General features: G+C 49.0%; 1 protein-coding gene across 4 annotated transcripts in view; it reads left to right on the top strand.

Annotated features, from left to right (window-relative positions):
- The window catches only part of LOC105562148 (LIM domain only protein 3-like), a 94,805-nt gene that overhangs the window by 50,534 nt on the left and 29,537 nt on the right, over nt 1-14,734 (top strand). For all 4 annotated transcript variants that reach the window (XM_012012719.1, XM_012012721.1, XM_012012722.1 and 1 more), the window contains 3 exons: nt 67-163; nt 687-824; nt 2,332-2,457. In XM_012012719.1, coding sequence (XP_011868109.1) covers nt 75-163; nt 687-824; nt 2,332-2,457 — 353 coding nt within the window. In that variant the 5' untranslated portion in view covers nt 67-74. The remainder of the gene's footprint in view (nt 1-66; nt 164-686; nt 825-2,331; nt 2,458-14,734) is intronic.

Here is a 14,734-nt window from a genome sequence, read left to right as displayed (position 1 = left end):
AACGTAACGTACGACAGTTTCTACAATAACGATTAAGCCTACGTTTTTTTCTGTGCCATGTTGCAGGCGATAAAATGACTATGGATGGGAGCAAAAGCGAGCCGGGCAAAAACGGGGCCACTCAACAGGAATGCGCGGGTTGCGGAAAGACGATTACGGAGAGGTAAGTGTTCCGCTTCGTTTGCGTGACGCAACGCTACGTGTATGTTTCACATCCTGCCCTGGGAAAACCGTAAGGACGGCTCGTTTAACGTCCGCCTATCCCCCGGAGGCCGACAGACGTACGAACTGGGTTAAATAATTTTTTTCTAACTAGAGGCGAGCCGCGTTGTCCAAAATTCGCAACTTGATACTTGAGTGAAACGCGTAGTTGTAATTAAAAACGGGGAACTTTGTAATAATACGTGCTCAAAATAACGAATATAAGCAAACTGCACATTCAATTTCTAAATTATCATATAAGGAACTTTGCCGACAAACCAACTATTAAAGTCATAATTTTCAGTGTGTTGTTATTGCACTAATAATCCGTCGTAATTGAAACACATTAAAGAATGTGTCCGGAGAGAAGAGAAACTTCAATTTGGTATATGTATAGTAAACTTACAAAAAGCCTGTATAAATTTCATAAACACGCCTCGTATTTTCTATTCAGATGCTATCAGATAACAACTCTTTCTAAACAGATATCTCCTGAAAGCGTTGGACATGTACTGGCACGAAGACTGCCTGAAATGTGGATGTTGCGACTGCAGGCTTGGCGAGGTCGGCTCGACGCTCTACACCAAGGCTAATCTCATTCTCTGCAAAAGAGATTATCTACGGTAAACGAACGGGCAATTTAACCGTACGATCCATTTCTCGGAAAAATCTCTCGGCAAGACTCTCGCGGTGTCGCGCACCTCGTGTCGACCAAGTCGGCAAACAGACAGGCAGATTGACAAAGGCGATTGGCGAAAGACGCGATTGCGGAGGGGAGACGAAATCGAGGCGAGCGGCGGCGACAAATCGAATTTTACAGATGAATTTCCCTTATTGAATACACCCACGTCCCATATAAACACAAGCGAGAGCAAATAAACCGTGTTGAGATTACGGAGTCCCGAGGGAATGCGCGCAGGTGGCGCGTCCGCACGGGGAGCACGCACCGTCGAAACATTGTGGCCTTTATTAATGGCCCAATATTTGAAGACGGCATATTCGCGGTGCCCGTGAGCTTATTGCTTTCCGCTCTCGCTCTCTCGCCTCGTCGAACGAACGACTGGTTTCTTGCGTCGTGACGAAAGTCCGACCGTATGTAAAACTAGTATGCCCACTCTCCGTCGGTCCTTTGATCTTTTCGATTTCGACCACGTGGTACGGCGACGTTTAATTGCGCGATCACACAAGGATATCGCGAATCTTAATTCGAGGAGTCAACAGAAAAAAAAATTAACGACATAATAACTTGATATGCACTGAGAAAGAAAATGGTTGTTATTAAAAAAACATTTAGTTGGCAGTTTTTAGTTCAAATACACGGGGAGAATTTTCTCTTAAAGTTTATCCTGAAAATTATAATTGTGGGACAACGCGGCGTTTCGAGGAATTTTATTATATATTAAAATATATACTTTTCATTCTTATTCATCTTATTCAAATAGCATCTTATTAAAAAAAAACTCATAAAGTCGTTCAAAGTGCCATATTGTCCCACAATTACACGATTTTCGGGGTAAATTTTAAGAGAAAATTCTCTCCCCGTGTATACGTTTTTCGATTACACATACACAATTTATCGAAACATATATTTTTTACAAATTAACAAATGTTTATGAATTAACGAATATTTGCTTGACAGCTCGTGGCCGCGGCATACGGTTAAATCAAGAATCATTTTATCGAGTCAACGCTTTTTTTCTCAGTATATTACATAGAATAGCGACTCTGGGGGAAAAAAGACAGCAACCCATTTTGGGGCCCACAATTAGTAATCGAATTATTTGGATTGTTTGTAAGTCTAATCTTTTACGAATTTTACCCCGCGTAACTAAAAATCGCAATTAGCTATTCCATCTATATCCAAGCTTTCAAAGTAATCCTAATCAATTCTCTCAATTAGTTCTGTCGTCATTCAGTAACGCAAAGATAATTTTTACTTAAGAGGCACTAACCGAAACGTTAAGTTGCTTAATTACTCCAAAAAAACTATTAAAATTTTTCCCAGAGTAGAGTTACGAACAATCCAAATAATTCGATTACTAAATGTGGATCCGAAAATGGATTGCTGTCGTTTTTCTTCCTCAGAGAATATAATAACGTATCGTGTTTCTTTTTCCCTGGTTTCGACAGACTCTTCGGAAATACCGGCCACTGTGCGGCGTGCAGCAAAGTTATTCCAGCCTTCGAGATGGTGATGCGCGCGAGGACCAACGTCTACCACTTGGAGTGCTTCGCTTGTCAACAGTGCAATCACAGGTACGTGAACGACAACACGGTTTCTTCCTCGCGGAGAGGATCCTCCGTTGAAATTTACGGCGAGTAAACCGGCGTTGGGATCGAAGCCGCGTTAGAATCGTAATCGGCGGGACTCTGGGAAACGCGCCGAAGTGCGGTCTCGCTTCCGCGGGGCCCCCTCCGGCGGCGCCTATTATTTTATTAACAATAATGAAAGCCGGTAATTAAACATTCACACCCGGCGGCGCCGACGTCGGCAAAGTCGCTTGCTCGAGTATTCCTCGTGGCAGCTCATCCGTATAACAATTTAATTCGAGCCACCCCAGCCGCGCGCGCCCGGGGGTTTGCTAACTTCTGCAGCACTTCGCAACACTTCGCTTACTTATTCACAACAACCGAGTTAAGCCGAGGCTCGTTCGAAAGCTCGGGACTCGAGTCGAGACGCCTCGGCGGATCTGCCGAATGGAGATAATCGGTGCGCGAAGGCTCGAGAGCCCGCGCGTTACGCTTTCGCTGAGAGCACCAACCGCGAGGAGGACAGCTCTTCTCCAATCTCTACTCCTATCTTCATCAAACAACCGCCTCCCGTCGTGCCTTTCGAGTTCTTTTCGTACAACTTTATCAGAATTCCGCCAAAGAGTCGCGATCGCTGGAACCGTTCGAGCGAAAACTTTGAAAAATTTTCTAAAATAAACACACGGATGTCTAACGTCACCTATAATGAGTCACTCGCTTTCGGTAAAATTGGACGTCGCTGTTTTCGCGACTACCGTCTCCCGGTCTGCATTACGGACGACGTAAACGTTGGTTCGCTCCCCTAACTCGAGACTTTCGCGGAGGATCGATGCCGTAGAGCGAGAAGAATCCGCTCGACGTTTCCTCTCTTGACGAGCATAATTGACGCGAGAGCTCCCGACGTGGATGCGAAGGCATTCGGAGACATTCGCGAGGGGTGCAAAGAGAAAGAGGGAGAGAGAGAGAGAGAGAGAGAGAGAGGGGGGGAGGGCTAGGGGAAAGTCAAAGTTGCGAACTATGCGAGCGACGTGTGGGTGCCTCGAGGTGCACGTCAGATGCAAATCATGCCGACTAATTTCTCGGAAAACTCACGAATCCGGAGGGAGAGAGAGCAGAGCCGAATATTCCCGGCGAGAGATACGTCCGAGCATAATAGCGCGGCGATAAAGCCGAATGGCCGAATTAATTATACCCCCGTGTCTTTGGTTGTCCAAAACAGTTGAACCATTCGGTGCTAACAACCCTTTGGCTCGGCTAGTTACCAAAAGCGTCCGCTTTACGTATGTGTTGATTAACTTTAGGGGAGGGGGGGGGGCGCGCGCCAAATTAATCTTTTTAGTCGGCATATTAATATTTTATTTATTCAAATTAAACTCATAAAAAGCCGCTCGTACAACAGGACGAATAAAAGGCACATGGGGAGGGGGGGGTGGGAGTTCGATTTTTACATTTTCTTTTAAAAGGGCGCAATGCAATTATTTAATTCAATGACGACGCGCCGGCCCCCAACGCCGAAATGATTAAACTCCATTTAAACGATTATAATTGCATTCTCTCTCCGCCTTTTTAGATGTATTGTATCTCTTAATAGCTATTTCATTATCTTAGTTAAATCAACTTAATTGTACACATTTATTTTGTACCATTTCTCTCTTTTTTTGTAATCAATATATCGCTTTTTGTTTTCACTTCCATTTGTTATTGCCTTTCTCTCTGAGACTTGCATACACGTTCTGTGCACGGGAGTAGATTTAACTAAATTATCATTTTATTCTACATTGCTTTATCTGCCTTCTCTGGATCGTTATACATTTTCGGCGAATTTGCCACTGCCTTTATGCACAGCGCGCTTGAGAAGAATTTTGTAGATCGATTAAATACCGAAATTGATGTGAAGTTACGTCAGGTTGGAAAAGGAAACGACGGGATCGCCTCTTTATGCCATTTCACGGGGTCGATGGCATTTCGGCATTTAATGTCACTCCCCGACATTTGCCCGACCTTTCTTGCACCCTACGGCTGTCTAGTCCGAATTGATTCGAGCCACGAGACCGAAACATCGGGAGCGCACGTCAGAGCGCTGGAGGGAGAGCGCGCAAGTTTTGTACACGTTTGCGTTCCCATGGGTTAATAGGCCACTCATAAAATATATAACGACAAGTATAAAAAAATATATCGAATTATGTATATACGAAATATATAAAACCAACACTATTGCGTAAACGTCAGCAATAGTCTTTCAAGCTGAAAGCCACAAATCTCGCGCGGCGTAAAACGGATCTAAAATCCGAACCGGATGTCCTTACCGCGCGCGGGAACAAAGTCGTCGTCGGCGAGGTAAAAGTTAACAGCTCTCCCGTCGCGAAGAGACAGAGAGAGAGACACACAAAGTGAGAGAGAAAGGGGGAGAGAGAGAGAGCTCGTCGACGCGTGACTATCGAGCGAAGCCGATTACGGCTTAAAGATACGTCGGCGGAAAGTATACTTTCTTTCCGCGGTCGATGGTAACGCGCACCCTTAAGGCGAACCATTGGTCAGGGGTCGAAGAGGTTGACCGTACGCAAAGGCGGAAACGGATGTGGCCGTTGGGTCACGCGATCACCGCGAGCCGAGCATAAAACACCCGAGTTGTTTAATCATACGCTCCCGGAGGTGGAAGCCCGTGCCTCGAGAACTCGATGAGGGCGAGACCGTCCGGTTTCTTTCGCCCTTCCCTCCCCCTCGCCCGAGGAGGCCGCCCGGAGTTTGTATCGCGATACGGAGGCGCGGATTACTCATTGACGAGCGAACGTGCGAACGCGACGATAATGAAGGCCCCCGGATTGGACGAATCGTTCGTAATAGCCGCGCGCGGGCTCAGGTATGAAAATTTAATCCTCCTAAACTTAACGTGCGACGTACCGTTTCCGTAACGTAGGGTTCCCGTTAATATCCGTCCCGCGATAAACTCGCGCGATAATTCTATGATAATTACGTGAAAATTTCAATTTATATGCTAATTTTCTTGATACTACCGTCTCGCAGGCGACCATTCCAATTTATTTATCATTAAACGAAGAAAATATCAGAAGGTACCCGGCACTTTGAGGACCGTCGATGTTCGCGTTTATCGCGACGCCACGTGAAACTAGCTACGACAGGATTAGGTGGAAAAAATTCAAATTTCCACATCGATGTTTCAACGCACGAGACGTGAATGTTTCCAAGTAACCCGTGACAGGGAAGCTTAAGATATCGGGCGATTCTCAAGTATTTTTCCACGGTGACGCGGAATTATTCTTGCTAATGTAATCACGCTTCATCTGCGACGATATCATTATCAGGCGGTGTTTTCTCAGGCAATACTAGGAGTCTGCGGGCGAGTCGAAACGCGCTTAAGGGGATGCTGGAGTGATTCTACACTTTTGGCACCTCTTGCTCCTAGAGCTGTCAATTCGTGAAAACATTTGTGTAATATACAAATGGTGTGGCTTTTGTGTACAGACCGACAGTGTCCCACTACTCAGATTAAGTGAAAGAACAGCATGGTATCATTGAAATTAAGTTTAGGAGCTTAACAAGAAGTCTATTCACTCGAATAAGTTATAGTTTACCTATAACTTATTCGAATGAATAGATTTAGTCCGAATAGCGGAACACTGTCGGTTCGTACACAAAAGCCACACATATTGCAAAAATGTTTTCACGAATTGACAGTTCTAGGAGCAAAAAGTGCCAAAAGGTGCAGAATCACTCCAGCATTCCCTTAACAAAATTAGAAAAGCCCATCGTGCAAACGGAGCACTAACGGGGCCGGGCTCTTCCGTCTGTTTCCCCAGCGTGATTCTCGGCTATAATATCTCACGGCGATCGGAAACGCGTGGATAAAAAATATGAAATTTATACCGTCCCATCGGGCATCTCTCGCCCGCGTGCACACACGCTGTTTAAAGCCGATGACGCACTTTGTGCGTCGCGCAGTTTCGAGATTTATTGCCGGCCGCGTTTCGACCGCCAATTCGTCGGCGCGGTGCCGCTCGCGATTAATTTAAAGTGTTGCTCGTGCGCGAGACGCCGGATGAGCCGAGGCGGGACACGCCAAAACGGATGAAGAAATTATGTCCGTATACGTGTGCCCGGCGCCCGCACGCACGGATGAAAATAAGCCGGTAATTTGGCCATATTTTGCGGTAAAACTTTCGGGCGGCGAAAATCGGCTTTGGCAGCGCGATTGTCATCAACATAATACAGTTAATGCATCGCAATAATTAATTAATAACCAGCGCGGCAGAGATACACACATACGCTACGTTATTAGCTTGTCAAATAATTGTATCAATAATCGCGCATTGATAATTATTGTATAATGAAAAAGCGAAATGCGCTCGTAAATCACGGCGGAGCTCGTCGGCCCCGGCAACATTTTCTCGAAACGTAAAGTTTCGAGAGCGCGGTCGGGTGGATTTTAATTAAATTCTACGATCTTCTCCTCGCGCGCGCGCGCGCGCGCCCGCGCAGCTGAAACGACCGCGGCGTATAGTAAGACGCGACCGGCTTAAGCTCTTCCTCGACTTACGATCTCTCCGCCCGGGAGGAAGCTCCGTGAGTCTCGCCTTTGTCTAACGAAAGCACGGCGAGCATTGTCGGACGACTGCTCGCCCCCTCCCCGCCGGCGGGCGCAGCATTGTTCGTGCTTATATTGTATTTTGGCATTACGAGTTAGCCGGTTTAATTGTTATTGTTCCGCGGAGCTTATCGAACACCGTGCCCTGTTGCATTCCCACGCGAATCATCGCCCGGCATCGCAATTACTCCCGAATCACTAAACTCCCCCTTACCTGCGAGCGAGCAGTTACACGTAACTTACGACATTGACACCATTTATCGACTTTCCGATAGCGGCACCGGCGTTATGGCTTTCGCGTCGCGAAACCACACGCCACGGCCGTACATCATCCGCGCCGGTCGAATGTTCAGCAACGATATTTAAATAATACCATAAATCATGAAATTTGGTACAAGATAGCATAATTCTTTGGTGCGTCCCTCGGCTTCATTTCAATTCAACCCGCTCCTACTCTCTAAAGGTCAATCAGCGCCTTATCGCTGAAAACAGTTGTAAGCATAGACATGGTAATACTAGACCGAGCATGTTCTCTTGCAACGAAGGTTAGGTAGAAAAGGATAGAAAGTAGGTGCCATGTCAACCTTTCTCTTTTTATTCTTCTCGCTAGAGAGAGAAAGGTGGACGGCACTTACTTTCTATCCTTTTCTACCTGAGCCTCAGATCTAGCGTCTCATGCTCGGTCTAGTATTACCATGTCTATGGTTGTAAGCATATCACTGAATAATTCACCATGGTATAAAGACACAAGGTGAAATATTGCGCGTGTAACCAATTTTTGAGGCAAACGAAACAGACAGTTTTAAGTGCAAAAGGTGCAAAAGTGCAGAATCACTCCAGCATCCCCTTAACCGATGTTTGCGAAACTGACCCTAAGTGACGCATATTTCTCTGCGCCACGCTCGCCACTGAGGGCGAAGAAGACTTGTAACTGTGAATCAGTGAATGTTCACTGTTTTCAGCGACGATCCACTCTTTGACTTTTAGAGAGTACGGGGAATGTCGGTGCATCTTCTGCCTTCGAGCACTCGGCGAGTAAATATCCTACGATCTCAATAAACACGCGAGGGTCCGTTACACGCAAAGTGGTGTAAAAGTGGTGCAATTGTAGCACCTTCGTACTAACTTTTATGTTTAACTGCTTTTAAATAAACGTTTAATATGTCACCTGCTACTTCTGGGACGAGCTACGTTTCAGGATAGAAATAGAAATCGTGCTCTTCGACTGATACCACGCGGCCTCCGTTCCGATAGAATTTCGATTTAAGGCTCGATACCATGCCGTTACAGAACGTCGAAATAATTTAAACAAAAATCGCGATAAACGACGGCTGGCTAGAGAAACTTTAATTAAAACAATTTTCCACACACGCTCCAAATTAGCCGCAGTCAAGCCTACCATTAAAAAATTAAACAACATGGTAGTGACAGATAAATGGAAATGAAACATCCCCCGCGAAATTTATTATTTTATTGCGGCGCCTAATAATAATAGTTGCCCGGAGCGGGGAAAAATATTGATGTCCAGGGGAGCTCGGCGTACAAAATCGCGCGAATTGGTACTCGCGACGGGTAACCGCTCGTGTCTCGGCCGAGGCCGTCATCCGCGGTAGCCAACCCGCGCGACATCCCCGAAATAAGGACGATGCAAAGTTAATTTCGCCCCACGATTCTCGCGGGCGAAGACGGGGGAGGGGGGAAGGGAGAAGGGCGGACGCTCTCGCGGCCGGGTAAAGTAAGCGGTGTATGGGGTGGGCGTCGGAGGGTGTGCGATAGGACGAGGTGACGGGCGCCAAGGCGGTCGGCGGTGGCGCGGCCGAGACGGGGTCGAGGAGAGAGAGAAAGCGGCCATTTTGTTTCCGGTGTCCCGGGAGCACTTCCGGTCACCGTCACGCAGCCCCGCGCCACGGAGTGCCCCCGAGCTCCCTGAGAGATCTCCTTCCGCGATTATATTCAAATTAAATGCGCCGGTCCGACCGGTAATATACTGCCGCCAATTTAGCTACAACCCCCCGGGGGATGGCTCGCCTTACCTCCCTCCGTCTCTCTCTGTCTCCCTCTCTCTCTCTCGCCGGCCGTTTCGCGCATCGGAGGCGGCAAGAACTCGCGCCCAATTGTCTCGTTTTCGCTGGGCCGCGTGCCGCCGCGGGGGCCGCTGGTCGATGATTCTCGAGCGCGGGATCCTCGATAAAGAGCGCGCCCATCGCGCGCGTATGCGATCACGGCGAGCCAATCGACGCGGCAGCGCTCTAGTGGGAGGATCGTTCCCGGAATTTCGCGATAGACGTCACAACGGATAGAAATGTACAGGGGCAAATTTATGACCGGTCTACGACACCGGGGGACACGTACGGTCTCTCGCCGGCTGTCCCGCGACGTCTCGTCGGCCCTTTGTTCGCGGGCGTTAACGTTCGATACGGCAAAATCCGTCCGATCCTTGCGTCCCCGCGCCGCGTTGCAGGAGGAAGCGACAGGTCGCAGTGGGGGTTAAACTCGAAACGATGAAACGACAAAGGCGGATCGCGGAGCGGGGCACAAAACCGTAATCGTTCGCGCCGCGAGATCGACAATAAATTCCCCGGACGCGGCGCGACAAGGAATTCGCTTCCGGTTTTGGTTGCGTCGCGCCGCGCCGCGCGCCACGTATCGCGTTCAAGCGCGGCTGCATCCGAACAGTGGGGTTTCGGTTGCACCATTTTCAATGGTGATAATCCGACGTGCCGAGAGGGCCTCGTTGCGCGCGCGAGTCGAACCTGCTTTGTCACCGGATAACCTAGACTCGCATTCCCGGCTCCGATGGCGATAGACCTGCCACTTCCCGTCCCCCCGCCCTCCGCCCTTGATACCCCTGACCGCCCCCGGCGCCGGTCGTTCCCCTCCCCCTCCCCTCTCCCCCGCGGCCGATACGTCCTCGACAAACGCGCGCACCCTCGCGCCCGTAGCCCTCGAGAGAGGGACGCGGAGGGCGAACGTCATCGACGGCGCGCGAGCGGGCATATTCGCGTGCACTTGAAAACGATACACGCGGCCGACGCGCGAGCGGTAATAGGCGTACCGCCGCGATTATAAATGAAACGTGCCGCGAGGGAGACGGGGGGGTGGAATCGCATTACTCGGACCGACGGCGACGAGTCGATTCTCAGGTGCGTTACGGTAGGCGTCATGGCAGAGGGTGATTAACGGATCGGGGAGTAGCGGGCGTCCCTCTCGTGCGGAGTGTGCTCGCTTTCGAAACGAGCGCGACGACCAATTAAGCCTCGTCTACATAGAAGTCGTAAAGTCATAGTCGTAAGAATAGTCGACTAGGACTGGTTAATTCTTATGTGTCTGACCGAATTGACCAATTACAGTCGATTATTCTTACGACTGCGACTCTGCGACTGTCATTGTAGACCCCGCGACACGGCTACGACTTGGACCGCGGTCAAACGCTTACGAGTACTCTTCTTCTCCTTTCTCTCGGTAGCGTTGCGCTCGGCGTTGCAGGTCCAAGGAGCGTCGGAGCGCTCTTTCGCATTCGAGTGAGCGAGAGAGGAGAATGGGATAAGAAGGAATAGCACTCCTCGGATTTGCAATGCCGGGGCGCAGCTGGCAAAGAGAGAAGAAGAGAAGAAACGCTTCGAGGCATTTCTAGCAGCAAAAAAAAGAAAGACGTACACTTTTGACCTAAACATCTGTGCAAGCTATTGTCTTGCGGTACCTCGGTATCGATCCCACTCGCGGAACATCTCGTCTCGTCCACCCTCCGGCGCAAATAGCCGCGGATGAAATCAAAGATTACTCGCGCAAGCGAGGAGAGAAGAGGCGAGTGTCACAACGTTTGCGCTGGCCGTTACACGCGTATTCATTTACTCGGCGAACTGTGCGGTACCAACGGAGTGGCGGAGACGGAGGGGGGAATTCGCGCCCGGCGGCGGCATCGCGTTTGAGGAGCGAGAGGGGAGGGTGTAATAGGCGTGCACACGCGTACGGGCGCGCGTACACGTGTGCGTGTGCATTTACGCGGGGCGCGCGCTGCCAATGATTTATGTATACCGCTAATTACCAGCGTGCACTGCACTGTTTTATCCGGCGATCATAGTTTTATTAGGCCAACCTGTGCATTGCGGTATTGTCAGCGCCAAAAGCACCCCCGACACACCGAGCAGCCCCTCCGCGCCGGTTGCACCGAAATGCACCGCGCGCCGCCGCGTTTGTAACGCCGCGGCCGCGGGGGGAGGGAGGCACTTTCCCGGCGCGAAACCGTTTTACGAGGTGTCCTCCCCCGATTTGAAAATCCGATCGTGTTTCCCCCGTCGATTTCAACAATTCTCTTCTCCGTTTCTTCGATGAGAAGTTACGCGTCGCCGACAGATTTTCGACTCTGCAAATTGCGTCACGGAGAGCGCGATTCTCAGATAACGGTTAGATTCTATCCGAGGGGGAAACCGCTGAGGGCATGTGGTGTACAGATTTGCGGCATTACTGGGCATTACTAGGCATTTTTTTGAGCATTAGGCCTTGCTGGGGCATTATAATGATATAATAAAATAAAGTAATGTCCACTGGGCATTAGTGGGCATTGGTGTGCAAGATTTTGGTCAGCGGTTTCCCCCTCGATTTTATCCGTGAGCCGTGAAGCGATTTCGCGTTTCTTCTGGCTAATAATAAGATATTTGCACCTGCAAACGATTGCATTGTTAGGGTAAGGTGACCAGATGCGGGTCGAAATTGACGAGTCGCTAATAAGCGACATTTTTAAGTAGTTCACTTAAATTTAGCTCTTTTATATATTTACAACTTAACGCTACACTGTAAAATAATTACATGTAAAATTACAATTATTATAGTGGGTAATATTGGGACCATCTATTAAAGGTGTATATTTACATACGTCAGTATGTGTCTAAGGCTGCGGTCAAGCTGCCGCTGCAAACGCTTCGAAGCGTTTCTGTTTTTACTGAAAGAAAAGAGAAGACGAATGCTTCGTAACATTCGAAGCGACAGCTTGACCGCAGCCAGAGTCAGTCAGTTAGAGTACGAGTCAGAAAAGTGTTCCTATGAATGTCGCCCTTCTTATTTAATTCAAGTAGAAATTTGCAACATGTTGTAACTTCAAAGTGTTCCAGCTATCAAAGTGATCGATCAATATCAGTTACCATGAAGGTTGTTACTGTGCTAAAAAGGGCGACATCCATATGAACGCTTTTGTCACTTGTCATGTCGCCGTGCCTGAGCGCGCGAAATCTCAGGCCTATCATTTGTGAGATATAATCGCTTATCATTTAAAAACTATTACAGCCTCGACATTTTTGTATTAGAATTTTCGTTTTAAGATTTTCTAAAGAATCTGTGATTAAAAGGATATCCAGCGGTAAAAGGCATCGACGTGTTTTTACATCGTTTATTAGCGACTCAACGAATTTTTTATCCGCATTGGGTATCTGATCCAAAATTTGGTCACCTCACATCGCGGAGAGCGCGAGCTCTCAGTTCTACCGATTCTTCGCGTGCTTCTCGCGATTTTTTCCACGTTCTTAAATCGCGTGGCAATAAATTACTTTACGATAAAGCGGGACGTAGCCGTGGATTCGCGAGAGCGACGGGAGAGACGCGCAAAAAGGGGCGGGCCGTTGTTATAAATGAGAGACGCGATAGCTCTTAACGTCGAAATTAATTCATATCCGCCGTCGCCGTCGCTGCCTAGGCGTAATCCCTGGATTTTTGGAGCGCCCCCGCGCAGAGCGATGGCTTTAATCTCCGGTTTAGGGACCTCGCTAGAAAATAGACGCGCCCAAGCCCCATACGGCTTAACCGTGGCTTTAAACTCGTCGTACGCGGACGATCCGCGCGTCACTCTTACGCATGACGCGCGCGATATATCGGAGCGCAGCTGACTCGCTTGCGGCGTGCAATTTGTTACGATGAAAGTAATCGGAGGTGACGCGAGCCAGGGCGAACGGGTTAAAACGCGCGACGGGCGGCGACAATCGCGAAAGAGTCGCGCGGGAACGGCCTCGGCTTCTATTCAACGTTATTCCGCTTAGCTCCCGCCAAGAACGAAATTCAACCTCACTTTTATTCGCACGACCCATTAGCCAGCGGATTCCATAATTAACGGGAAAACAGCATCGTCAGTGCGCGCGCGAAATGCTCGCGACAGAGTAATTAGCGAGACACGGGATTCCGTTAAACGCGTAGAATTAATCGCGCAAATACGAGATTAGCCGATGTGGGACGCGCAAGTGTGTGTGTGTGTTTGCATGCGTGTGCGCGTGTATAATACATGAAGGTACACCGATGCGCCGTATCCCTCTGTCTCCCTCCCTCTTTCTCAATCTCTCTCTTTCTCCTCCCCCTCTCGCCCGTATTCCTCTCTATTTCGCTCTCTATAAAACACATATATGCGCGAATTGTATATTACGCTGCCGATAAAACGATACCAAAATTGCCGCGCCGCAGCAAATATCGTTATAGAAACTAACGCGATTCGCCCCCGGGCCGACCCATCCGTGTCTAGATTTACTATAATTATGCTTGAAATGCGATTGTAAACACTTCCGTGCTACCGGCTTAATTGTGCAGCCCGGTGCGATTTAGAAAAATCCAATTATTACTTCACGGCTGAAAATGTGCCAGATTAACGGGTGCATTTTGAAATCTGCATCGCGCGTACGGATCTGCAGACACAAGGTACTCAGAGGCGAACTTTAACCTTTTTTCTTCTTCAACCTGTTTTTTAGCCTTCGCCGATACAATACTTTTTTTTCGGTGAAAGCTAAATCACGAGTCTTTTTAAACTTTGCAAGTGGGACTTGCGCGTCTCCCACTGGCCCGCGAAAGAGTTAAATAAACAGACACCCGTTGCACAAATATTTCGCACGAGCGCACTTCAAAATGCGCTCGCACGGATGTCTCGGATCTGTGGCGCATGGGATTGCGTTTCGCGGAAATAAAACGCGGATCACGGCCGGGCGACAGGCAGGTGCTTATTTATTAACGCGTTGGGTCCGGGTCCGAAAAATTGTCCTTTCCAGGACGGGCGCGCGCGGTTTTGGGTCGCGACGCGATGTAATCGCGGCAACGACACGCGTGCCCGCGCCCACGATCGTCCCGCATTCGATAATCCGTGGCGTGTTTGTGCGCAACGACCGCGTCGTGCCGTGAAAACAATATACGCGTACATTTTTCGTTCCGCGCATGGCGCGGCATAAAGCGAGCCAATTACGAAAAAGCGCGGTGCAGCGCGGCTCGGCTCGGCTCGGCCCGCAAAACGCCTGCAGTCGCGGCGAACGCGTGGTCGAGGATATTCTTCGCGCGACGATTCCTCGCGAGAAATCGCGCGGTCCGCGCGATCGAATCGTTGATCGAGCGTCATATAAATTAGTCCACGCGCCACAGTTCCCTTCCTTAAGGCCTGTGTCCACGATGCTAGAACTTGGTCCATGTTCCAGTTTCGAGAAATGTGTAGCCAATCAACTTGCAGCTATTCCACAAACGTTGCAAGTTGATTGACTACACATTTCTCGGAACTAGAACTTGGACACAGTTCTTAGATCGTGGATTTAAAGACCTGGGTCCACGATGCTAGAACTTGGTCCAAGTTCTAGTTTCGAAAAATATGTAGCCAATCAGCTTGTAGCTATTCCATAAAAGCTGTAAGTTGACAGGCTACACATTTCTCGAAACTAGAACTTGGAC

The sequence above is a fragment of the Vollenhovia emeryi genome, unplaced genomic scaffold (assembly GCF_000949405.1).
Source record: "Vollenhovia emeryi isolate VEMERY1.0 unplaced genomic scaffold, V.emery_V1.0 DF939194.1, whole genome shotgun sequence".
Taxonomy (NCBI): Eukaryota; Metazoa; Arthropoda; class Insecta; order Hymenoptera; family Formicidae; genus Vollenhovia; species Vollenhovia emeryi.
The sequence above is the reverse complement of the archived record's forward strand: the minus strand, read 5'-3'. Positions and strand labels throughout refer to the sequence as shown.